This window comes from Euprymna scolopes, chromosome 18, assembly GCF_053919585.1.
Source record: "Euprymna scolopes isolate OS-2025 chromosome 18, ASM5391958v1, whole genome shotgun sequence".
Lineage (NCBI taxonomy): Eukaryota > Metazoa > Mollusca > Cephalopoda > Sepiida > Sepiolidae > Euprymna > Euprymna scolopes.
This window is the reverse complement of record NC_136499.1, coordinates 65268885-65295910: the sequence shown is the minus strand read 5'-3', so window position 1 is coordinate 65295910 and position 27026 is coordinate 65268885. Positions and strand designations below refer to the sequence as shown.

At 32.1% G+C, this 27026-nt stretch overlaps 1 protein-coding gene across 19 annotated transcripts in view; it reads left to right on the top strand.

The window, feature by feature from the left end:
• Positions 1-27026, top strand: part of LOC145297646 (histone-lysine N-methyltransferase 2C-like) — a 276096-nt gene that overhangs the window by 131724 nt on the left and 117346 nt on the right. For all 19 annotated transcript variants that reach the window (XM_080143768.1, XM_080143763.1, XM_080143779.1 and 16 more), the window contains 7 exons: positions 648-725; positions 8487-8558; positions 14199-14394; positions 15712-15858; positions 20721-20872; positions 21130-21850; positions 24211-26126. In XM_080143768.1, coding sequence (XP_079999894.1) covers positions 648-725; positions 8487-8558; positions 14199-14394; positions 15712-15858; positions 20721-20872; positions 21130-21850; positions 24211-26126 — 3282 coding nt within the window. The remainder of the gene's footprint in view (positions 1-647; positions 726-8486; positions 8559-14198; positions 14395-15711; positions 15859-20720; positions 20873-21129; positions 21851-24210; positions 26127-27026) is intronic.

The window sequence follows — 27026 nt, the reverse complement described above, 5'->3', positions numbered from 1 at the left end:
TCATGTAAAAAGATCTGAAAAATTCAGATTAGCTGATATTTTAAAACAACATTTTAAGATATTAAACATAAACTATGCACTTATAAAAACAATTGAAATTATATAATGTTGTAAAGTTTATTAAAATTTTGGATAGAATAGAAGTATTAAGATTTTGCATACAACTTTTTAATTATTTGCAGAAAACTTATTTTTCTGTTTTCTTTTTTAGTATTATTTAATATCCCTAAATATTTTGTTCATGCTTTATGCCTGTGGTTAGAAGTTCAACCAAGTTAAGTTTTCACATATTCATTTCTAGATGTTTTTAAAATCAAGTTTTAGTTATTAATATTAAATCTTAATTCATAGTATGCACATCTAAACCTTAGCTTACATTTATAAATAAAACTTTCAGATTCTGTTCAGTTGAAATTTCTTTAATTTTATTGGCATAAGAAATACATTTTTATAGAATCGTATTTGTATTTTTTCAGAGTTATCTTTAACTTTAAATAATTTTTTTTAATGTTTTAATTTGAATCTGTCATAATTTCCATGAAGTTTGCAGCTATATTTGCTATACTGGTGTAAAGTGATGCTTTGTAGTGTTGTGCTAACACGTTGGTGCTTTAAACTCCAGTTGTGTTGCTGTTTTTACTCTCTAGCTACAGCACCTGTATGCTAATAGACGACGTAGGCATCCTGAGCATGGATACTGGCCTATCTTTAAGTTTCCTTTGGGGGTAAGTTCTGTATTTATGGTGATATTTGTTACATCTTTTTTTTTATTATTATTATTGCTTGCATATCTTTTTTTGTTGTTGTGCTGTATTGTTAGTATTCTATTGCTATTTATTTATAACTGCTTATACTTAACATGTGCTCAATTAACCTTTTTCATTTACTAAAATAATAATGTGCTCTATGGCACAAGCAAGAAGTGGTTCCTGTACAATTCAGGCCCTCTTTTAAAGAATGCGTGTGTAGGGGGACCGATTCTTCCGTTTCAAAATTTTTATGAATTCTGTTTCTACTTTTGATAAATTCTATTTTTTTGTTTTGTTTATAAATTTTCTTTTTATTATTTTTTAAAATAGTATTTTATAAAGGTGCAAAGAAATGAAATAATGAAATCCAAATTTTATATAAAAAGGCAGATATCTTTAAAAATGTTAAAATCAAGTACAAATTCTGAAATATGAAAGTTAAAACAAAAAACTTTTCACCAATAAAACGAAATTTTACAGAAATCTTAATTAAAAAAAATGTTAACATTATCAGATAAACCATAGAAAACCAGATTCTGTTTCGGACTGACAATTCCTTCTGTGATTGTGGAAAATTGGTCCTCCTACATGTGTTGTAAAAAGGAAATGCTATTATATGATACCAAGATAACCAAAGTGGAATTGCATATTTTGTAAATTGAAAAATCCTTCCATCCCACCTTGTTATTAGTAGACGTTCCTCAGTTTAAATTCATATTTGATTTAGCCATTAATTTTTCAGTTAGACATTTTTCTAAAATCGAGATATTGATGTAAGTTAATCTTGAAATATCTATTTTAAGAGAATACTTATGAAATTTCACCTGAAATCAGTTTTACATTCATAGAAATTGTATTGTACTATTTGTTCATGACTCATTGAATATTTTATAACTTTTTTTTTTTTTTAAAGTTAATAAAAAAGATATTTTCTTAATGTTATAAATATTTGGATTTGGAACGTAAATTGTAAACATCTTTGGCTAATTCTTTTATACATTTTATGTGCATTTAAAAATATGACGGCTTTATATTTTGTTTATGCTTATGAACTTTTTTGCACTATTATAAACATAAGTAAACTATATTTTCTGATTGCTTAGAACATTATTAAAGATTTCTTGCTTTGAAACTGCAAAAGATTTTATATAACTCTGTAATATGATTAATGCAAAATTAAGATCTTGTATATAGGAAATATTTGATTTATCCCATAAGAGTGTTTTCGTTATTTTATATATATAAAAAATGGAATTATCTACTGCTTGCATGTAGCAACAAAAGCACTAAACTTGAAATATAAATGGTTCTCAGAAATTATTGAATGGATACATGCTAGAATTTTCTGATATTTGGTGTTGGCTGTCTATAACGAATTAAACTGACAATTTTACAATTGAGTTCTGTTTAATTTTAAAATATAAATTGTTTTACCTGATTAAAATCTAAAATAAATGAAACTAAATTTTATTTGAAAAATAGGTTCCTGTTTAGAATTCCCTCTATATTAAAAAAACAAAAAGAAACAAAAATCGAAATGATGTACATACTTGTGATGAAATGAAAATATCATATTCTAAAAATTGAATGATCAGTGAATTGATCAGGTAGTTTTTAAATGAAAAAATAAAATTTTATGAATGCTTATCATTCATAATGACTATCTTGGCCAACATTTAAATAATAAAAAAAAAAAATCTAAAAAGCCCTAAAATAAGGGAGATAATGATAATTCAAAACTTGCAAGATACCTATGAATTTCCATTAATCATTGAAAAATGATTTTCTTTATAAAAATAAAAGTACATGAACAAGTTACATTATTTTTGTAACATATTTTCATTTCATCACAGGTATGTACCGCATAGAGAACTCTTATTTATTTTTTTAATATTTGGAGAAATTCTGGACAAGCAGTAAAAAAAGGCTTTTGCTTCTTCATATGATGCATGATCACAATGGATGTAGCTAAATTTTTGAGATAAGCTTTTGCTAATTATTGACAACTTTTTTCTTTTTGTGAAATAAATGACTAGCAATTTGGTTAGGTCACAGCAATTGAAACATTTTTTTTTTTTTTTTTACTATTTGTTCTATTGTATTCCTTCTTTACACTGACAGAATTGTTCCTCAGATAAATGATGAGCCCTGAGTGGCTATTGCAGTGTGTCTCACTGGGAGTAAATGCAATGAAGTAATTTTGTCATCATTGTTTGTAAGGGGATAGGCAAAGTCATTAATAAAATCTTTTTTATATTTATCTACGCATATAAAGTGAAATAATTTTGAAACACTTTATCATCTACTACTGAAGATCCATATAAAAGAAAGAAAAAAATCTGAACATTTTAAAGATAACTTTTGGGTTTTTATTTAATTTCCAAAAATCAAATAAGTATTGTTTTATTGTTTTTAACTCTGACTTCAGTTTGATAATCTCTACTATTATATAAAAAGAACTTTGTAAGTTCGTTCCCTATAGGCTGATTTTTATGAAATTTCACATGAAGGTACTTTATGTACCTGGCAGTGTTCTTAGATAGGTTTTGTATCGGAATGTCTTCGATAAGTATCGATGATCAATATAATCCGATTAAAGAAAGAACATGTGATTTTGATCAAAGTTTTACCACCTTATACAGCCTAACATCACAAGTGTATTTGAGAAATATCTATTTTAAGACATGAAAAGCTGAAAGGCCCAAGATAAAATCAACAGTAGGTTCTTTGATATGACAGGGGTGTGTTCGAAATGAATGTTTCTGTTTGAGTACAATTGCACCATGATTCTTGACTTTTTCATTTTAAACTTTTCATTGAAAACATTATATGTAAAATATTTATAAAATTCACAGTAGATTCTCTATTGTGCAATATAGACTACAATGTATTGTGGACTAAGTTACTGCGGGGAAGCATGTGGAGCTTCCTCTCGGTGTACCGTGATAGGCCCCCAACTAAAGCAGTCAATCAATTTGATTGAAAAACAGGCGATTTCACCGATTTTGATGACAATAAAATATGTGAGTGTGAAACATTTGTTGATCATCATTAAATCCCGGACGTTGAGTCTTCCTGCTAGTATAATACTAAGGGCCAGATGAAGGTGTCTTTGGTGTTTGGGGCTCCTTCAGTCTTTGACAGATTATGGATACCAATGAAGTGGTACCTGTCCGTGAAATTTTTGTGACAGGAGGTGCGCAATCTCCAACCACACCTCTCCTTAATCAACATTGTTTAATAACAGTGGCCAGTGAAGTGTGTACAGGACGACTGGAAACAAATGGCGAAATAAGCGGAGAGCTCATACAGCGCCTAGAATTCCCAAATGGTCACCCATCTGGTACTAACCAGGCTCGTCTTTGGTATCATTTATAAAAAAAAGCATTATTTTTATAAGTGTCTCTTAAAGTTTGTGCCATTTGCACTCCGTATGAAAATGATGATAGTGAGTTCATTTGTATCTATTTCAATGACAAAAAAATTTTTGAAGAACAAAATGTTACATTTAAAAAAAAATTTTTTTTCTCAGTTTTAGAACAGTTGTTTCAAATTAATTTCAGTAATTTGGGAGCCAAATTTAAACATGTTATTGAAACGAACAAATAATAGATGTTAAAATTTAAAACTGTCAGCTAGGTTTAAAAAAAATTAATGAGAAATGATTTCCGAATTTAATATTTTTCAAAATATATAATTTCTAGTTAAATGCTATAAAACATTTGTGTATAAAAAGTTAATGATGGGATTCTCAAAAATATTATTAAATCATTATTTTTAGTCAAGCTGATTTATTGTTTAATAGAAAAAAAATGTATTTTTCATTAACAGGGAGATAGAGAAAAAAAAAATAACTTTGATTCTTTGGAAATTTTCGATTTTGATAAATCTTGGCATTTTGTATGCAAAATATGAAAGATATTTCCTTTGTCAAATTTGTAATTGGCATTTTTTATACTTTACAATTCCATAAGTTTCCAACCAGTTGAATATGGACGATTTTGTCCTTGATTCATTTAATCTCTTTTGTAGGTATTGTCTTTCAGAATTAAAGAAATTGATTATAATACCTAACTTTACTCTTAATAAAGAGATTTTTTGCCCCTCTTTAATTGAACTATTGTTTTCCTTTCTTATTGCCAGAAGAAGAAACATCTCTTCTTGGGACAATGGAGAACTTCAATATCTTTTATCCTGGATGATTTTAAACTAAATATATGCTTTCCATTTATGACAACATTTAGTTAAAATCTCTTGATAACTTAAATCACCAACTTCAAATATTCTCTATATCATACCTATTTACTTTTGTATATGGGGATATGTGACCTTAAGGTCATCACTTATCAATCTTAACCAATAAACTTGGCAAAATATATTTACACTTAACTGAGCACAATACTCCAACAATGATAATCATTTAAGAAATTAGGAGAAATCTTACCTATGGAATAGAAGTGTATTTTTTTTTTTTTTTTTTTTTTTGTTAAATAGATGAATAGCCTTCTTGTATTCAATCAATTTTGGACGGTCACTTCAAATTACTAAATAGATTGCTCGGATAAATTTCCATGCAATATTTAAATTGCTAGGTGACTAAACTAAAACAATACATATATATATAAAAAATTCAAATTATTTAAAATACATGAAAAATAACATGTAAAGAAAGGATTTAATGACTGGAGGAAGTTATTACTATTTCAGTACTTTATGTGATTAGATATAATGACCGAAGAAAGAATCTTTAACTTGGACCAAAAATAAAGAGGTTATTACCATGTCAGTGCCCTATGTGATTAGATATTTTTCTCTTTAAAAAATTATGAGTTACATCACATTTTCTAAAACTATATTAAACATTTTAGATTAAACAGTGAAAAATTGTCAAATAAAAGAACTTTTGTGCAAGGAATTGGAATATACTATTGAATATTTTTAGGAATTAAACAAGTGTGGAATTTTATAAGAGTTAGGGCAGACACAGATAAATGTTGATAAATGTAACAAGTACTAAATATTTTCCTCACAAATTCAAATATCAAACTTTTTGCTAAAGCTGACAAACTTTTCTTAAACTTATTAAAAACCTGCATCAACAATGGGAAAACTAAATTTCCAATTAAGGTCATTTTATAAATTCCAGAAGAAACGAAAGGATGAAAAACTTAGGTGCCCCTATTTATTTACCTCCCCAAAGGAGCAGAGTTACAGATAAGGTCGGTTTTTAATGTTGAAAAAATTCAGCTCTTCAAAAAGGAGCATTCTGGATGAAAATAAATATTTTCTTAGTCAGGAAGGATTTCTTTCACTGCTCAAAGACAGAAAAGGTGTAATGTAGTCTCAGAACAGATACTATCATCAGTTCTTTTTTTGAGCTACACTCCAGGCCGTTTTAACTCTTGTTTTAGTGGCCAGTTTACAGCCCCCAGAAACTGAGAGCATGACTGCTAGATAACAGGAACTCATCAGGGCCAGCTGGAATAGTTGCCTGTGATTTACTATCAAGAGGACGTGCTTATTCTTGACATCTTGCTAATCTAAAAATTAGATCTTCAACCAAATGCCTTCATCTACTGCACCTCATGCACTTGCAACCATAGCAGAAAATGCTTTTGTTGCAAACACCTGTGTGGCAAGCGACATATGGACTCAAGAAAGTTGAAATCATCTTGCATTGTTTCATAGCTTTTTTTCATACATGCTTTCGAACACACTTTTCAAGTGAATCCTTTATGGCAATAAGATCATCAGCATAGAGATCCTCTCAGTAGACACCAGGGCAAAATTTCTGTGACAGTTCTGATCACCATGATGAAAAGCATAGGGTTGAATACAGAACCTTAATGAACTTCAACTTTTGCATCAAACTTGTCACTAGTTGTCTCCAATACAAACTCTGCCTTGGGCATTAGCATGCATTCCTTGAAGGAGACGTACAATCCACTCCAAGCTTTCTCATCGTAAACCAAATCCAAATAAGTTGGCAAAGTACATGATCAAAGGCTTTTTCAAAATCTACAAAAGCTATGTAAGGTGTAAGTGTTTCTCCTGCAGCTACTGCACCATGAAGATGGTATCCGTTGTATCTTTGCCTGGCACAAAGCCAAACTGAGAATCCTCAATCAACACCAGTGCCTAATGAAGCCATCGACTATTCTAAAATTTTCATGTCCAATTGGTGATGCCTATGTAAAAATAAAATAAATAAAAAAAATAACCTGTTCCGTTAACTTAATGACATGATAAATTGTCCCAGTCAAGAGCATCATTTTTATCTTTGTACAGATTGACAATTAAAAAAAAAACAAAAAAACTCTCTTCCCAGTGAATAAGTACTTGTTCATCACAGATGATTGCAGCAGCCAGGTCCTGGATCATGGAGATGCCACTATTATCTGACGCTTTGATCATATCAATCACCACTCCAGGTGGTCCAGCCACTTTACCATGTTTCAGTTTTGAAATGACCATTCTAAATATCTCTGTAGTTAAATTCCTCAAAAAGTTGGTAAAAACTCAAACAGTGCAACCATTATGAAACTTGTTTCTTTTATTAACGTTTGCTGAAATGAATAATTGCAGCCTAGATTGCTATTTTTTTCTTTATAAACTTGAATATCAACTCTAAAATATAAATTTAGATTTGTTTGAAAAAGTAATTTAATATAATTTCAATAAATTTGGGCAAAAACACTTAAACTATACAAGTCAGAAATATGGTATATTATTCACTGAATTTTATCAGCCCATTTAGCATAATAGTTAGTGTTTGCTAATGGGCTGAAAGTCTTTTGTTCAATCCTCAGTCAAATTGTAATAAAGACTCAAAAGATTGTACTTGATATTTCTTTATAAAGAATCAGCATTATAAGATGAGGCTCAAAGATAAGTGGAGTAATGCAAGAAGTGGGACACCTTTCTCTACATTCCAGTAAAAATTAAACCTTCAGGTTCCTCTTGACTAGTCGATCCATTTATTTTTATTTATATATTAGTGAAATTTTATCTTAGTAGCAAGATTTGTTATTAACTTTTATAAATAATTCTTTTTCTCTCAATAAGGATTTTAAATTTGATATTCTCTGAATTTAGATTTGCTTATAACAAAATCTTGTGATTGCAAAGGATGCTTTAGTAATCTTAATTTTACTCTGATTAAAATTGTGATAATGATGATTGATATGTTTATCAAGAATCTCTCTGAAACAATTTGATAGTGTTATATGAAAATTAACTTCTATAAGGATTTATGAATGCACACAAATAGGTAATAGAATTACATCAAAAAAAGAATTTTGTAAATATTTTCCGTTCAGATTAAAAAAAAAGAAAAAAAAAAAGATATTTTATTTACAAACTAAAAGTTAGTTTTACCAAAACAGTTTCCAGAATATATTGTCACATCATTAATTATGTAATTCTGAGAATTGATAATATTTCATTTAAATTTTTAAGTTTTAACGTTAAGTAGTCTATAAAATTATTCTTTAATAGTTTGTATTTTTATACAGATGTATAGCGTAAAACAATTTAAATTTCATTACAAAATTGAAATGGCAATTTTAAAATTTATCAATTTTTTTTTTTTTACTCCTGAAATTTTTCATGAATACGAATCAGTATGCATTTTTATAATTTCAGCTGAATTCATATTGAATGAATATATATATATATATATATATATACACACACACACACACACAAATTTCATCTCAATATTATATTTATTTTCAGGGAAGTCCCAGACATAATATGAACAGCACTAATCCTAATCCTGTTGGTAGAGCACCAATGCCTTTTGAAAGAGTAAGTTCCAGTAATTTTTTTTTGATGTTGGGAAGGTACCAAATATTCTGTTCATAAAATGCTTGGAATATTATATAAGAGTTGTTTTTCAATTGGAAGAAGTAATTGTATTAATTTCTTAAAAAACATAGTCTCATTGAACTTCTATGTTTTAATGGATTAGTATTTCAATGTTGGAAAAAGATAAATCTTTTTCTTTTTATATAAGATTTCTGTTTCTATGAATATACACTAAGAACCCCTTTATTGTTGGAGATTGTCATAAGGAGGTCATATGTACCCCCCCCCCCCCAAAAAAAAAAATGAATTACATTCATCTAATTAACTATTTGTCTCTTGCTAATGTTTTAAATATTTTACTGATTCTCATATGAGCAAATGTTGATCCATATTAAAATAATCTCATGAATATTAATTCAATATAAAGTGAAACTATATTTTTTATGAAAAGAATGTATGATATAAAATATAGAATCATAGAAATGATTTCAATGCAATGAAAAATATTTTAATCTAGACTTTCGGGGGTAGAATCCCATCTTCTAAGTATTTTTTTTTTTTTACTCACAAAAATTTGCACATAAAATAATGTATTGTAACAGCAATGTTTCCATATCATTCAAACATGGTAATGTTTAAATGATATAGTTCAGCGTTAGTTTTACTCATTTAGAACTGCTTTAAAGTTTCACTGCTCACTCATTTTGCGACCAAATTTCAAACAATTTTTACAGTTTATAGATCAGTTTCTCAGCTGTATTTTCAAATAAAAATTTTCAATTTTCGTTCATTAAAACAAAAGTCATAATAAAATTACTGGTGTTCAAAAGTTCTCAGAATATATAAGGAACATGAGAGACTTCCTTCTGATTGGCTGTTGGTTACCATAGTAACTTTTTTCACATTGACGTTTTATCTCCAGTTTTCAATGTTTTTTTTTCATAAAAACACGGTATTTTAATATATTCATATAAATGAGTTACAATTTCTATAATGTATGTATTATCTTATTCTTTTATTGTAATAAATATTATTTTTCTATACACAAATAAAAGATAACGAAATAAGAAAAGCCAAGACTTTATTGTGTTAACAACAATAATATGGAGAGGTTTGTTTATTTTCTCCTCTGATTATAGCGCTAAAGACAGAGAGGGATTTTGAGTGTCATTTATCTTGGTGTCTGTACCTAGAAGGAAAGGATAACCTTTTTATTAAAGTTTTACTACGTCATCGACACCTTCATAAAACATAGCAGGAATGTCGCTCGCATGCCATTTTTTGCTTACAATGTCGTCCGTTAATTCTGTCTCTTTTCTTCTTCCTTCTTTTTGTTTATTTAATTACACCTTTCATTTTTCTGTTTCGCCAGAATATGAATTGTTTATAATGTCAACTTTGGGGCGGGGGGGAACATTAAATGAAAGAAAGAGGAAGTTAGGAGAAAATTGGGGAGGAAATAGAGAGAGAGAATTTGAAGGTGGAGTATTGAAAGCAGACGACTGCATAAACAATTTTTGAACATTTTCTTATTAGGAATCTTCAAGTAAAGAATTATTCTAAATCAAAATCGACAAATATATATATATACTTGATCACAATATAGCTGTCCATTACTTCTGTATGTTTATGGGGGCAAAATTTAGACTGAAATGGAATCCTTCATTTAAAAAAAAATTAATTAAACATGAATATCTTCTTGATCTTTTTTATTTCTATTCATAATAATTTTTTAATCAAATACTAATAAATTCCAAGGAATGTATTATTAATTTCAATTTTTGAACTGTTTCCCAAGATTAGTTCAAATATAATTTACTTTCTACGATCTGTTTATTTCTGAATTGATTATTTAAAATTTAAACTGATGAAGGTTATTTTAATAATTATTCAAATAAAAATACTTGTGGACTTAAATTTTTATATTTCACTAGTTTAAGAAAATGGATTTTCAACACTAGTTTTTAGTTTGTTCCAAATATTTGAACATTCCACTTTATTTTACTATTTTTACATGTTTATTTATATTCTGGAATGGTATTTGCTGCTTCTACTGTTGATTTTACCTTAAAAATCATTATTTGAGATCTATAGAAAAATTGATTGAACTTAATAGAAAACGTAATATTTATTGCTTTGAAAAATATTTAATAATTAATATTTGAAAAAATATATTCTCATATTTAAAAAAATAAATTCTTTCATAAAAATAATTCAGTATTCTTTATGCCTACCAATCAAATGAATAAAAAAAAGATGATTTTGACCACAAAAATGAAAATATTACAAAGCAAAGCCTGGAAAAATCATGGATTACATGGAAAAATGTGAGCATGCAAAGTAATATTGTTAAGATTAAGCTTAGAAAAGTAAAAGGATTAGTTGTTTAAACTGGAAAAGAAAAAGACAAGATATTTTAGTAAAAATATAAATTTATAATTTAAAATATTACAACATCAAGTAGGTTTTAAAAATTTGATTTAACATTATATAATCAATTTTTAATGCTGCAATATTTTAAGTTATAAATTTATTATATTTTTTACTAGAATATCTTGTCTTTTTCTTTTCCAGTTTTAACAACTAGTCCTTTTACTTTATTAAGTTTAATCTTAATCATATTACTTTTCATGCTCGCATTTTTCTATGTAATATATATATGTACATTTGTAGAAAAAGAGAGGTGAAAAAAAGAAATGAAAAGGTTAGTGGAAAACTTTTGACACAAATAACTCTGGTTGACTATTTTGTGTTTCTTGTTTGAGTATATTTTAGGGCTGTCTCAGAAGCTTTCTATTAAAGATTTCTATATTTGCTAGCCAAACCAGACATTTGGAACAGCTCCAAATTTTTAAAACCCAAGTTTGGGGAATAAAACATCCTGCATAGTGATAGTAATATAATTTCCATTAATTTAAAAAAAATGGGTATCAAAACTCAAATAACCTCTAATAGAATATGAATCTTTATCCCCCACTAAAAACATTTTAACTTGTGATTTTAATATTTAAACTATTATTCAAAGACACAAAATCCTGCTGATTTTCGAAATCTAAGCAAGTTTCAATTATTTTAAGACCCAAGAAAAGAACTTAAAAAGAAAGCTCATAAGTTCAGTTATGTAATCTCTATTTTCCAGTTTCTACCATTGCATTTTTTGATTGATTTGAAGTATTTTTTTGGTTGAACTTCTAGAGTGCCTCAATGTTGAGTAATCAGCTACATACAAATATAAGAAAAACATGTATGATTGTATTTTATTCATAATGTTAATATATTTTTTCTCTGCAGAAGATAATTTAGAAGACCATTTTTAAAAGTAATCAATTATAGCATTGATTCTCAAACACTGATTATATATTTTTCTTGTTCATATTAACTTCAGATTTATTCAGTAAAAATGTAGACACATTTCCTTATGAGGGTTTTCAGTTGTTGGAATTATCTAATACATAAAAGGCAAAATGTGTGTGTGTCTGTGTTTGCCAAAAAGTTTCGACACATGCGACAAACACTCACAAAATCAGTATCGTTAGAAAGATCAGACTCTCGGATGACAAATATCCAAAAATTGGCCCCAAACATTAATTCTGTGCTGCTCAACTGAGCCGTTCTTTGCAAGGAGGAGTCATTTTGCGTTAACATTTTTGCAAAGTCATCATATACCTTTCAATGACTAAGCTTATTTTGAACGCCCGCAACATCATAAGTCAAGGTGAGCCTGGCGACTAAAGTGTTTTCTTTTTTTTCCTTTTCCTCTTAGCACTACATGTTTGAGCCTGGCTACTGCAGCTAATTTTTTTTTGCACTTGCACTCACTGCTATTTTTTTTTTTTTTTTTTTTTTTTTTAGGGCTCCGTTGCTCAATATCCATACCATAAAACCTCTCCACACCCGGGCAACACTGGATACCCCCACTAGTGAAAAATAGTTTTTAAGTTTTAGTTCATCTTTTCATTAATAAAAAAAAAAGTACTTTATTTGGGGGAAAATCTGATAAGTGGAATAAAAGTTACGAATACATATGTTGAAATACAAAATTTATACAAAATTTGAAGAAAGAAAAAAAAAACATCTACTTCTATTTCTTTAAAAAGATTGAAAACTTAATGCTATTTTCTAATATTTTAGTAGTAATGTGCGTTTGATTAATATTCCTTTAATTCTTATTAAATATGTAAAAAACGTCAAGTTTTTAAAAGCTCTTTCAGCCATCTTATCTAGAAAGAAAATGGACAATATCCAAAGAAATATTTAGGAAGAATAAAAAACTACAAATTTCTTAGTAATTGTCTGTATTTTTGAGATGAGGTGTTTTCATTGATTGAGATTGTCGGACTGACTTCCTCATCTTGGTTGTTATCGTCACGTTTCGGACGTTTTGCCCTCCGGCCTTCATCAGGTGTTTTGTATCGAACTGGGGAACCGTTTGTTAGGAGTCTCGAACCCAACCCTTTATTATTATTATGGTCGAGTGGTCCTAGACGTATCAAAGTTTACAGTTACCCAAAGGTGCTGAGTTCAATCCTGAACGAAGGCAGCAAAAAAAGTAACATTCAAAACAGAGAATCAGCAACTATGTCCCAGAGCCTAGCTGGAGTCCGAACACGGTACCCCGTAATAATAATAATAAAGGGTTGGGTTCGAGACTCCTAACAAACGGTTCCCCAGTTTGATACAAAACACCTGATAAAGGCTGGAGGGCAAAACGGCCGAAACGTTGTGACGATAACAACCAAGATGAGGAAGTCAGTCCGACAATCTCAATCTACAAATTTCTTCTGATGTTATGTATTGATTTTCTTCAATCAATATAATTATGTAACAACTTTTGAGATTTATTAAATAGTTTTCATTTAAGTTTTCTGATAAGAATTAAAGAAACATTAAAAGAATGCACAACTAATTTCATTGAATTGTATTAAAAGAAAAGGTTTAATCTGAAAGGTTATAGAGGTAGATTCATTTTATACACCCGTTGTGTATACAGAAATATTTTGTTACTGATGTATTGGGTACTTTGACTATGTACAGCATACTTCTCTTGCATCAATTCTTGATATCCTGGGTATTCAAAAGTGTGGTAAACTGGGGGAGACGTGACTATAGCATGCAATAAATCAACCCTTTCAACTGAACTACATGAGGAGTAGGCATGAGATGTTGCCTGCTGTTGTCCACTTCTGAGCCCAAGATACTCAATACCCTAAATACCACAACCAGTTACAGTAGTAATTAATTCTTGAATCACTGAAAGTTTCAGAACTTTAAAACCTCAGAGCTTCTCATCTAAAAATCCGACTAGAAGAGATCACTTTGCAAGTTTTATTTTGGCAAAAGTTAATTTGGATATGTCTGCTTTAAAAACATGTTAGTTTGCTTGCACAAGTAGACACTTTTTGTATAGTTTGTTGTATGATTTTTAACCAATTTAAAATTATTTAACAATTATGTTTAGATTGAACTGAAACTCCTTCAATTTACTCTTCTTTGATGTAGACCATTTGATCCATTTGTTATTTCTTTCATTTTTGACCAGAATAATCTAAAGTTTGGATTTTGGATTGAACTCTGGCCATGCTTACTCTCTAGAATAAGATAGTTTACTTTGTAATTGATCTATGTGCATTTTTTCTTCAGTCCCCTCTGCTTCCTCATGAAAGTGACCTGAGTCGTCCTGATGCTCAGCGGCAATTACGAGTAATATTAGCCCAGCAATCAAAGCAAAGACAACAGAAGAAACAGCAGCAGCAAGATGAAGCAAACAAAGTATCAATGAAATCTCCAACATCTCCGCATTGGCCACCAGGAGTGACTGAAAAATCTCCTGTTCATGGTAGGTGAAAGATCACAAATTGATGCTGGTCCTTTGCACTTATAACTTGTGCAAATGTTGAAATTTATTTTATGTGCTCATTTTTAAACCCATCCTTTCTATTTTAACTCCTGTGTAAGGAGAAATGTCATCTATGTTTTATCATGAGAACAAAACTTTTTTAGTCATACAAAAATGAAACTGATTTTATGTGAATATTTCATAATGATTGAACAAAACTATTTTAAAACTAGCTGTGCTTATCTGGAACAATTTTTACTTTCATTTTTCTTTTGCTTATATATTTTTTATATGTGAAATTGAGTTCTTTTTTACCAAATTATTTATTTTAAAAGTAATATTTTGTAAGTTAAATTTAATTATTACAGTATTGTTTGGTCATTAAATTATTAATTGAGCCAAATGTTTTTAAAAAATCTAATTTTTTTATGGTAATGTTGATTTTAATCTCTATTTATAAAACTAGTGAACAGCTTCGAAAACTTTTAATACGTGAATATTTGCTAAGAATTTTAAATGGTTAATGCAGGAATTCATTCATGTATTTTCGACTAGTAACAAAAGATTAAGTATCATTTAAATTTATGGAAGCTAGTTATATCCAATAATATAAATATATCAAAACCATATTACCATAACAAGATTAGTTTTATAGCAGTCTGTTTATTTATAATTTAATGATAAATGTAATTTAACTTTCAAAATACTATTTAAAATAATTTGGTTAAAAAATACAATGCATATTCAGGGAAATAAAAGGTAAAAAACAAATTGAAAGGAAAAATATAACCAGTTAATTACATCTAGTTAATAAAAGAAAACTGCTAATCCAGGGTGACCCCCCCCCCCAAAAAAAAAACGGACCCCAACTCTAATTAGGCCCCGTTTTTTGTCCGAATGAAATGAAACTTTGGTCATTACTAGTTTATTATATTCAAAACACTAGGGTCTTTGGCCTTTTTTTCTTCGTTCTACAGCATATGTTCTAGATATACTTTGTATGTTTTTTTTTTTTTTTTTTGGGTCACCCTGTAGGATAGTTATTTAACTACTAAAACTTTGGCATTTGGAATGACTAGAAAAATACAAAATTCTTAGTTTGTGAAAATTAAAATGGATATAAAGGTAAAACTGAAATGATAAAACCCGATTCACATTTTTTTGCATTAAAAATAATTTATAGGTGTATAATATATATATATATGTATGTATCTATTTTTTTAATTGACAATTGTATTTAGATAGACTAAATAGTCTTGATTTAACAATCCTTATTAAAAATCTTTATTTAAAAAGTTAAATGTTTTATTTTTAAAGGCTCTCCTCAGATGCCCCCTTCACCATTTAGTGATCCTGGGGAAGGAGCAGCTGCTCCAGTATATCAGATGGATGGAAGTGCTCATGCTAGACGTTGGTCACAACACACAGCTGTTCGGATGCCACACCCTAACCAATTTGGAAGAGGTTTTTACATTTTTACTTCTAGCATTTTAAAAATCTATAAATTGCTTTTAATAAGAACATACTTTTTTTTGTCTTCAATAAGATGCTAGAAATTATATTTAGATAAATGTGAATGCGTTTTTACTGTAAAGCTTCAGGGGGAAAACATTGTAATCTTGTCTTAAGATTAAGACTTAAAATTTGATGACGAAATAGCCGGACTTTTTGTTTTTTCTGTTTCCATCCAGAATTCCCCCAATGAAAAATAAAGATCAAGAAAAATCTGATGTACGTACCTGTACCGAAATGAAAATATATTCCATAAATCATGTAAATTGATCAAGTATTTTATTTTATGTATAAGAAAATCAAGTTTTATGAGTAACTGAAATGTGACTCTCATGCCTGCCATTCTGAAAAATATTTCCAGAAACAAGGGGAGGATAACTCAACACTTTTATTTATAAAAATAAAGTTACCCCATGAAATTACATGTTTTTTTTTTTTAAATATTTTTTTGCTTCATACAGGTATGTACATCATGAAAATTTTATTTTATTTTTGTTTTAATATAAAGAGAATTCTGGACAAAACCTTTTTTATAAAGTTCTCTTAGAATTCACTTGAGATGCAAAATTACAAATGTCATTCTGATTATCTATACCAAGGTTTTTCTATAGGATCCATATGTCCTTAAGATTCATGAAATGTCTTCAGGGGCTGCAAGATTAAATTTTTAACATGGCGAGGGGTTCATAGAAATTTTATAATCCAATATAGATATGGAGTATGAATGTATGTCTACAAAAAAATTCAATGATCATAATTTACTTATGAATTTTTTTTTTTTTTTTTTTTTTTTTTTTTTACACAGTGGTCACCACTTATCAAGGCCCGGAAGCCACTCAGGGATAAGGGTTATTGCAAGTACATTATGTTAGTGTGGAGATTTGATGAAGTGTTTACTTAAGGGGGCGGTTCATTAGGAATTTGTTGACATTGGACTTCAACACATCCAAGTTGTAGTCAGGTGGGAAGCAGGCAGACGGAACAGAGTTCCACAGGCGTGCAGTTCTAAGAAAGAAGCTTTGTTCATGGAATCCACGTTTTGATTTAGGCACAGATATAGAGTGGGGGAAATTTTTAACAGTGGATTCAACTAGACGGGTTTTTTTCGTGAAAGATTGGCGAGGGGGGACCAGAGATTGGAGTTCAGACGAGCACCTGCCATGGAAATAACGATAAAACAAGGATAGGCTCGCAACGTCTCTTTTGTGGGAGAGAGGTTGCAAGGTAGAGAAAAGGGCATCCTCCACTAAGCCACGAAGTCTATTTTGTACTCTGTCAAGGCAGGATAGGCTGTTTTTAGTAGCTCCTGCCCAGATATGGCAGCAGTATTCCATTCTTGGACGTACTTGGCTTTTATATAGATAGAGAATTGCATCAGTAGTGAGATATCTTCTGGAGCGGTAGAAGGATCCCACCATCTTTCCAGCGACCTTGGCAACAGACTTGATGTACATGTTCCATTTCAGATCAGGAGTAAAGGTCAAACCCAGAAGCTTGTCAAAACATGGGGCCTCTCCCAGACGAGAGCCATCCATCCCAATTGATGCCAGATGTGGATCAGAGCGTTGATGATGTAAGGATAGGAGTTTGGTTTTAGATGTATTAAAGGTAACCAGCCACGTCTTCCCCCACTGAACCACACGCTCGAGATCAGAGGAGAGAGAATCAGAGAGAACTTTGTCATTTACAGCCTTTGACGTGTTGCCATAGATGGTCATGTCATCAGCATAGATGTCAACGAATGATTTAAGTATGTGTTTAGGGAGGTCATTGATGTAGATCAGGAAGAGAGTTGGGCCCAGGATTGACCCCTGAGGGACTCCAGCATTAATACTGCAGGCCTCTGATTTTTGTCCATCGACCACTACTCTTATGAGCCTATCAGAGAGAAATGATTTAATGATTGAGAAAACATTTCCAGTTATACCGTAGCTGGAAATCTTGTGAAGTAGACCCTTATGCCATACCTTGTCGAAGGCTTTTGATATGTCAAGAGCAATTGCCCTAGAAAGGAAGCCTTTGTCAAGAGATTCACTAATCCTGTGAGATATAACCGTCAGCACATCTGCCGTAGATCTTGCAGAGCGGAAACCATATTGTGTGTCACTAAGAAGGTTGTTTCTGCTGAGGTGGTTGACTATTTCTCTATTTAATATGGATTCCAGCAACTTACTCATAACACACAGGAGACTTATTGGTCTGTACTGAGAGGGAGATCACTTATCAGCTGAATTCTTAAATACAGGGCAAACTGATGAGGTCTTCCAGGGAGTTGGAAAGCACTTCTCCTTAAGGCAGCGCTTAAACAGTTTTGTAAGTATGGGAGCAAGTTCTGGTTGAAGCTGTTTTAACACTATAATTGGGATGCCATCAGAGCCAGTTGCTTTACTTGAATCAAGGTTTTTGATAGCTTGGCGACCTCATGCACGGATATTTGTATGTTCCCTAGCGTGTTCTGTGTTATAGGAGGAAATATGGGGAGTTGATGGCCTTCGTCGCATGGGGTAGAATTAGCTGCAAAGTTCTTGGCAAATAGTTTGGCCTTGTCTGATGCTGACGAGATGACCTCTGGTCCATTGATAATGGTTGGGATAGAACGCACACTTCTGTTCAGGATCCTATTTGTTATTTGCCAAAATTGGTGGGAACCAAGCCACTGATCATCTACCTTGGATTTAACAGACTGGGCATATAGCTCTCTTGCATGTTTTATTACTCTTTTACAGTGGTTGCTGGCAGTCCTGAAAGCAGCTTTAGTCTCAGTGCATCTATTTCGTTGGTAGCTATGGAAAAAACTGATTTCTGTGCGCGATAGCAGCAGCACATTCTGAGGAGAACCATGGCTGGCTGTTAGGTTTTTGTTGGAATTTTTTAGATGGTATGAATTGGTCTATACCTACAATTAACCATTCGGTCAGATCTGATACTATAGAGGACACTTCCTTTTTAAACATGGAGTGCAGAGGTAAATCAGATATGAATGTATTGAAGCTATCCCAGTCAGCCATAGAGTATCGGTATACAGTACAGTGGAGGGGTACGTCTGGGGACTTATTACATTTCGTTTTTATCTTAACTGATACAACGGAGTGGTCGGAGGATCCTAAAGGAGAATGAACGGAACATGAGCATAGCTCAGGGGAAGTTGAGAGAAAAAGGTCTAGGAGGCTTGCATATTGACCAGGTGTATTGGGCACACGGGTTGGTTCGCAAACAATCTGAGTGAGGTCATAAGCAATGGCAAAATCATGACAAAACCTCCCCTCATTGTCTGTCTTATTTGAATGGGTCAGCCATTCCACATTATGGACGTTGAAGTCACCACAGATGTGGATGTTAGCCGAGGGATGTGCAGACAGGATGTGGTCTATTTTCTCAGATATGCTCTTAAAGATAGTAACTCCGCTGTTGTGGGGCCGATAGAGGGAAAATATAAATGCAGTGGTGTTGGCAAGTGCAACCCGGAAGCACATATAGGGTAAGTTAGGATCTTCTCTAGAGATATCCCTGCCACACGGGAAGCCATCTTTAATGTAGGCACATATTCCATGCCCATGGAAATCTTGGGGGTCAGATTTAGCTGTTAAATTAGAGTATCCGTTAATTATGAACTCATCTAGGGAAGTGGTCGGCTCTATTCCAGTTTCGCTTAGAAATATGTTCGGTTTCGTCTCCTGTAATTGTGTTTCAACCTCTGGAAGGTTGGAACGTAGACCCCTGATGTTAGAGAAGGAGACCTGGTAGTAGGGGTCTACGTTGGAAGATGAGGTTCTAGGTTTATTCGAGTTTTTTTTCTGGAGATATTTCATGTTGAGGTTTTGGGAATTGTGGAAACAGGTCGGCATATTTGGTTAGAGCAGTACAGAGAGGGAAAGTAAGAGAGAAAAAGACAGGAAATTGTTTTTTTTTTTTTTTTTGTAGCACACGAAAAGGTAAAGCCGTAACAATTACCCACTAGTATGGCATCGAGAGGCCCCACCAGAGACTACTGCATGGTCCAGATCCACTCACCAAATGGCAATACAGCAGTCCCAGTACTTTGCGCCTGCTGATAGGACAGCCTCCTTAGTGGTTAATCCAAGGTTTGGGTCCCTGACTATCAGGCGGATAACGTCAGCCCAGACAAAACGTTTACCTCCAGCACCCTTACTAGTGACATGGCCACAAGGATAGACAGAGACAGAAAAATTTCCGACATCTCAGACTACTGTTCATCAAGTACTACCGAACTTTAAGCAGCTTTTTCTTCACCCTTTGTCAGAAAAATCCCTCATTAAATGAGGACTGAGGAACAAAAAATGAGAAGCGAGAGTTACTGGAGCTGCCGATAACACATCCACTGTATTATCTACTCTCCATTAAAAAAAAAAAAAAAAAAGTGTGTGGGGGGGGAATGGGTACAAGTGACTTATTTATATCTAAGTAGTAAGTCCGGTGCTAAGTTATCAATTCAGGACACTTTTGATGATAATCCCCCCTCCCATATTAATGGGTGAAAGTTTGTCGTTATCTATCTCGAGTTTGAATAATGGAGCTTCATCTTTATAATTAAAATCCAATAATTAACTTTTATCAATTTGTAAAGTCGGCTTAATATTAATTTACATTAGAGTTTAGATAATTATTCAAGGTTTTAATTTAGGAGGTTCGTTTTCATAGGTGACTTTTTCTTTGCTAATGTCACTGTATTATATTTCGAATAAAATAGAAAATAAGACTAACTATATTAGATGGTTCATATGGAGGATTGTTTAAATAAGTTTTTATTTAATTTATCAGTAGTTTCACATTTACTTTTGTTTTATACTCAATAGAAGCAGACAATTTTGGTCCTGGAACACATCGCAATATTCTTCAGGCGCATTCACCTCATAGTCCACAACTGACACCCCGAGCTCCTGGAAGTATTGGCTACGTTCAGGGACAAATACCTGGTGTGCGACCACCTTTTCTTGAAGGAAACAAGGCTAGTAATATTTTTCTTCCTTTTATATATAAAATTTGATTAATTGTGGTAAATACCATGTATTGAATCCAAAAGTGCTCAGTATTATGAAAGGTTGTGGTATTTTGATCTTATCTCTTTTGAGAAAATTTTGACTTTGAAGAGATTTCAGATTAAAACCATGACTATTGATTTAAGCCATAGACAATATTTTATATTAGAATTAAAACAATAGTTGAAAAGTGTTGTTCTAAAATTATTTTTTCTTTTTCTTACAGGAGCTAAATGATGATTTACATCGTGCACAGTTGTTACAGATGTTAGCTCGAGCTCGTACTCCAGGTCAAGGTTCACCATCTAATCTGTCATCACCATCATCCTTATCAAAGAGTAACCCTTCCAGTCCGTATGACTTTCTGCATCCAGAACAACAGCAACAGTTGTCTGGTGAGGAATCTGCTATGGCAAGTCAGTTGTCACCACAGAATCCTGGACAGCACCACCAAACTCAGACGCTTGCATTGGCTACACGTCAAGTTCCTAGCTTTTCTCAATTTGGCCTTCCTAGCACAGCTACTATGAAACAGGCTGAGGCTGAAGCTGCTAAAGACACTCTATCCAAGCAAAGCCAACTGTCGACAAGCGAAATGTTCAGCCACCAATTACCTGAGTATCAACAGCAGGTCTCTGGCCAGTTAGATGGTCAAGAAGAACAGGCATCAGAAGCGTTGTTGCAGCAAAGGAGACTTCAACTCCAGCAGCAACATCAGCTGCAACAGCAGTTGCAGCAACAACAGTTGCAACAACAACTACAACAACAGCAGCAACAGAATCAGCAACTGCAACAACAACTACAGCAGCAGCAGCAGCAGCAGCAGCAGCAGCAACAACAGCAACAACAGAATCAGCAACATGCACTTTCTGCACCCCAAGAGATTCCGAAAGAGGCAAAAGACTTATCTGATGATGACAACAAAGATGAAATAAATGATTTATTAAGTAAGAGTTTTAAAAAAAAATTTTTTTTTTTTGTCTTCTAAATTCTATTAGAATCCATTTTGAAAAATTATAGATGCAATTCTTATCTATAAACCAAGGCTTCTCTATTTGAAGCCATGAGATATCTTCAAAGGTTTCAGATGGGTGGTATGTCAATTTTTATGCACAAAATATAGATATGGATTATTATATAATTATTTCAAATTGAAGCATGAAATTTATTAAGTTAAATATTAACCCATTTTGTTATTGTAGGTTTTTTTTCTTCAGATTTATGCAAAATGTCTTTTGGTTTTAAATTTTTAAAATTTGAAACTTTCTTTAAACGTTTATCAACTTCTCTTAATTTTTCTTTGATTTTTTGAGTGCTTGTTTAGAATTTCACTTGTTTAAAAACAAAAATACAGACAAATCTTTATGATGTACGTACTTGTCACTGAACAAAAATGTCATATTCCAAAAATCACATAAATTGATAAGGCATTTCTTTTTTAATTTAAGAAAATCAAATTTTACAATTTTAGCAATTAAAGTTTTAATTATTTTGAATGCAAACAAAATCTCTAATCAAATTTGATTGAATTTTGGCAAAATTTAAAACATTGCACCCAGCAGTTATCTCATTCAGCTGTTAATAAAACTTGATTTTCTTAAATAAAAAAAAATACGTCATCAATTTATATAATTTTTGGAGTATAACATCTTCGTTTTGTGATGAGTGTGTGCATCATAAATATTTTTCTTTATTTCCAAAAAAGTGTTATTCTAAATAAGCACCAATTTTTGTAATTGTCACATTTAATTGTAATTCACCTGTTTGCTAATAAAATCTTTTTTGGATATATTAGATAAAGAGGAGTTCATCCTCTATATAATAAAATGAAGTTGACTTTTTCCTGCGTAACTTCAGATATTATGCAAAAATCACTGACTACTTCTACTCACCATCTACAGCACTTCCTACTGTGTTTTTCATGAAAATATTCTTACATTTTGTCTGCATACAAATACATTCTGAGATATGTGCTTCTCCCAAATAAGGTAGCAAACACTTTCCCATTACAATATTTTTCCACTCACTTTTGTACACATTATCAGTTCTTAATACAAATATTCTTTACAACATTGAAATTATTTAATTTCAATCTCCTTAATATCTTCTACGTAATAATGCAGGCTTCTAAAACAATACTATTCGCTTCTTTTCTAAGAAAATAGAAATAGTTGAATTCAGAGTTTGAGCATTAGGAATTACTTTTTCTTATAGTTTCTATTCCTATTTTGGTTAATCATCTTAAAGAATGCATAAACATTTTTCTTTTTTTTTTTTATCACCATTTCAAATCCAAGCGATTATTTTAATAAAATAAAAGCATTCAGTGAATTTCTTTCAAAACGAACTGATACCATTTGCATTCCTGACACCAAATGCATATCTGCTAAAACTTCAGATCGCTTCTTTCGGTAAATTTTTCTGCTTATTATTTTATTTACTAAATTTATTTGAACTTCTAATATATTGAAATTGCATATTCATTCATTTGATAAGCGCTTTCTTTTAAGATTCAATATGTAATACTCAATTTATCTGACAACACTTTCCATGCTCACCACCAACTCTGTCCTCTGTTTTCATTTGAAGTTTTTTGATAATTTAAATTATTTTAATCACTTATATAATTTATAGTAGGTTATTCTGATTTTTTTTTCTCTTTTCAAAAATGATAATCTAATACTTTTTAGTTAAAACATTTTTTTTATACCCTCTTAGCAATGCAGGACGCAAGTCCTGGCTAGTTAGAAATAAAATTTATCCAAATAATATTTGATTTACAACTATTTTTCTATGATAATACTGTTCAAATTATTTCTCTCAATCAACTAAGTTGTGGAACTGGTGGTTCAGGGTTGGAATAAGAACTAAAATTGACTTCATAAAAAAATTACACTGAATCAAAGGGGACCACCATTAGAATAATGTTGAGAAACTCTGATCTATATATTAATACTTACCTATCTTCCATCTTCATATTTATATAAAAAAAACATTGTTACACTTGGAAGTAGCTAGCCACTGACCTGCCAGTCCATCTGCATGTTTTATCTTCATACATTTGGTAGACAGAGAGGATGAGAAGAGATGAAACATATGGAGTTAATATTGATGAGTATAACAATGCTCCTTTGATAAGTTTGTAAGAAGATATGATAGATTAAGTAAAATAAATCAACTTCTAATTATATCTAGCAATTACTTTTTTTAGTTTTAGATTTAAAATTTTTCACTGATGCAATTTCAGTAATTTTAATGTTTTGGTTAAATTTGAAATTTTATTAATTAAAAAATTTTTTTTCCTTAGATGAAGATGGAACATTTGATATCTTACAATATGCTGATCCAGAATTAAACAAAGAACTGCCAACTGACTTCTTAGATGATTTGGTATTGGATGAAACTGACTGTAATGCTGATACTAAAGAAGAAGATCGACAAGAAGAAAATGAAGATCCCACTCTTGGTACAAATGATGACAGCTCTGCTGCTGAAAATGTTAAAATAGAAGAAACCTCTGAAGACTCCATGCTGACAGCGGGAACATCTGATTCCAAACTTTCCTCAACATCTGTCAAATCGAATGAAGGCAAATCACAATCTGATTTCCAAGCAAAGTTTCTTGAGTTCAGTCAAATGAGGAAGGAAGAACCTCCCCCGACTCCCCCAAGAAACCCAAGTCTTGATGTTAAGAGTGCTAGTATTAAAGAAGGACATGTTGAAAAATCTTCAACAATTCAAAACAGTCGACACATTGCAGCTCTTTTGCAAAGTTCTCCTGATCATATTAATCCGGATGGAAGTAAATCTGTGGTTCCTCATGGTTTTGTGTCACAGCCAGGCCATTCCTTTGTTGGCGGCCAAATGAAAACAGAGCCAGACCTTCAGCATCCCTGTAGTTCACAGGCAGTATATAGAGAAATGCACAAAGATATTTCCCCTAGTTCTTCTCTCAGTAACTTATCTGCATCGTCTCCTAAAATTCAATCTAGTTTGCAGGCTGGAAATATGTCAAATAGTCCGATAGATCCATCTTTGGCATCAATGATGATAGAGCGATCTAGGCCACCTTCTAGTAAACCAGGTCAAATGTCGTCAATGTTACCATCACCAAAGGACAATCTCCCCAGATCTGGACTGTCTTCTCCTAGAACGCCTACAGCCCAGTCTCCCTTTGGACAAGTTACTGGACCTCAGGCTGCTGCTCAGCTTACACGCCATTCACCAATGTCTGTGTCTACTGTTCAATCCCCATTTAGTCCATCTGCACCTGGTTATCCACATTCTTTGCCCTCTGCTAATGCTAGTGGTTCGGTGTCATCTTCAGCTGGACACACTCCTCCAAGTGCTCCGCCTAGTCGGACACAGTCTCCATTCCTTACGGGAGTTGACAGAGTGATTGCATTTAATCCTAATTCCCAGGCGGCACAAACTTTAGTACATAGTCCTGGCCAAACGAGTCCAGTAATGAACTTTAACCAGTTTGGACGTGGAACAGTTCCAGCTATGAATCAGTACATTCAAGGAACGACTTATGGACAACAGCAGACGCATGTGCCTCCCCGTGGTGGTGTTCTTACAACAACACCAAATAGTGTATTATATGGACAATCAACAAATAATCAACATTTCATAAAGCATCCGGGGTCAGATGCAGCTGTTGGTGCATCTTCAGCTGCAGGCCTTTCACCAGTTTCATCTACAACATTTACGCATGCGCAAAATACCTTAGTTTCACAGACTGCCACAGGGAAGGTTTCATGGCCCCCGTTTAATACTCCAGTCAGTCAGGCATCTCCACTAGCAGCCCAGGGAGCTGATCCACCATTTGAACCCACTATAGTTTCACGTACCTTTTATCCGACATCAACTCAGAATACTTCTGGAATTTACACAAGTCAAGGTGGTCAACAAGGATTGTATTTTCAGTCTGAAGGCCAGCAGATTGGAGCAATTCGTGCTACCTTATCCCAGACACTTGACCCAAATGCAATAGCCAACACAACCACAGTTTCACCTGCAGCTGGTATGCACAGATCACCCACTCCATTTCCACCTAACCATCCATCATTAGTTACAAAACCACACCTACAACAACAGGCTGGAACTCATATGCCAGTGATGGCTAGTAATTACCCACTCCAAAATCAAGGACCGAGACCTATTGGTCATCCCAGAACTCCTCAAGAACAACCGCTTTTGATACAAGATTTATTGGAAGAGGTAAGTCATTTTTCTACAAATCAGTTATATCAACACAATTATTCCTGAAATTTTCAGCACACATAAAAAAATAACTAAAGAACTCTGTATGCAGCAGGACATTTTTGTCTATCATATACATTTCTGATTTGCAGCGGCTTTGCCGTGTAATGATTGTGCCATGGTTAGGTGAATGTGTAGCTGAATACTAGAAGAAAGTACTTCATTAATCATGTTTCATCAGAAACTTGATATTAGTGTGATTACGAATGTCTTAGGCACTTGATGTCCCAGGTGGTTTGATCATGTATACCATGCCATTTCTTGTATCAACCAACCCCTTAACTAGTTTGGACATGGTAGGAACTGCATTGAGAGCGGGCATGAAAAGATGCCCGATGTTGTCCACTTCAGTCTGGACATCTGCAGCACCTTCAATATCAAAAGAAAATAGACAATTTTGTCATCTGATGTATAGAGTTTTTAAAAATTTCATTCTAGTATTAACGGGGGGGGGGGGCCTTTCCTGGTCATAAAATATGTTTAAATATGTTTTAATTCATGTAGATTTTGTATTACAGAGTCAATTCTCTATTGAATATATATATATATATATATATATATATATATATATATGTGTGTGTTTTGGCTGCATTTTTTTCTCATAAGCATATTTCATTAAATAAATAGCCGTTTTTTTGTCTATTAATTTTGTTTTTGATCCTTTCCAACTTCCAAATAATGGTCTTCACTCCTGGCAGAAACTGGCTGATGCAATCACCATATTTGTTGTAAGTACATTGCAATCCTTCTGTATTCATCATCAGGGATAGATTAATCTAACTGGTTTTAAGCAATTTATATAAATGTTTTTTTTTTTAATTATTTTATAATTTGTATATACTTTTTTCATAATTTTAT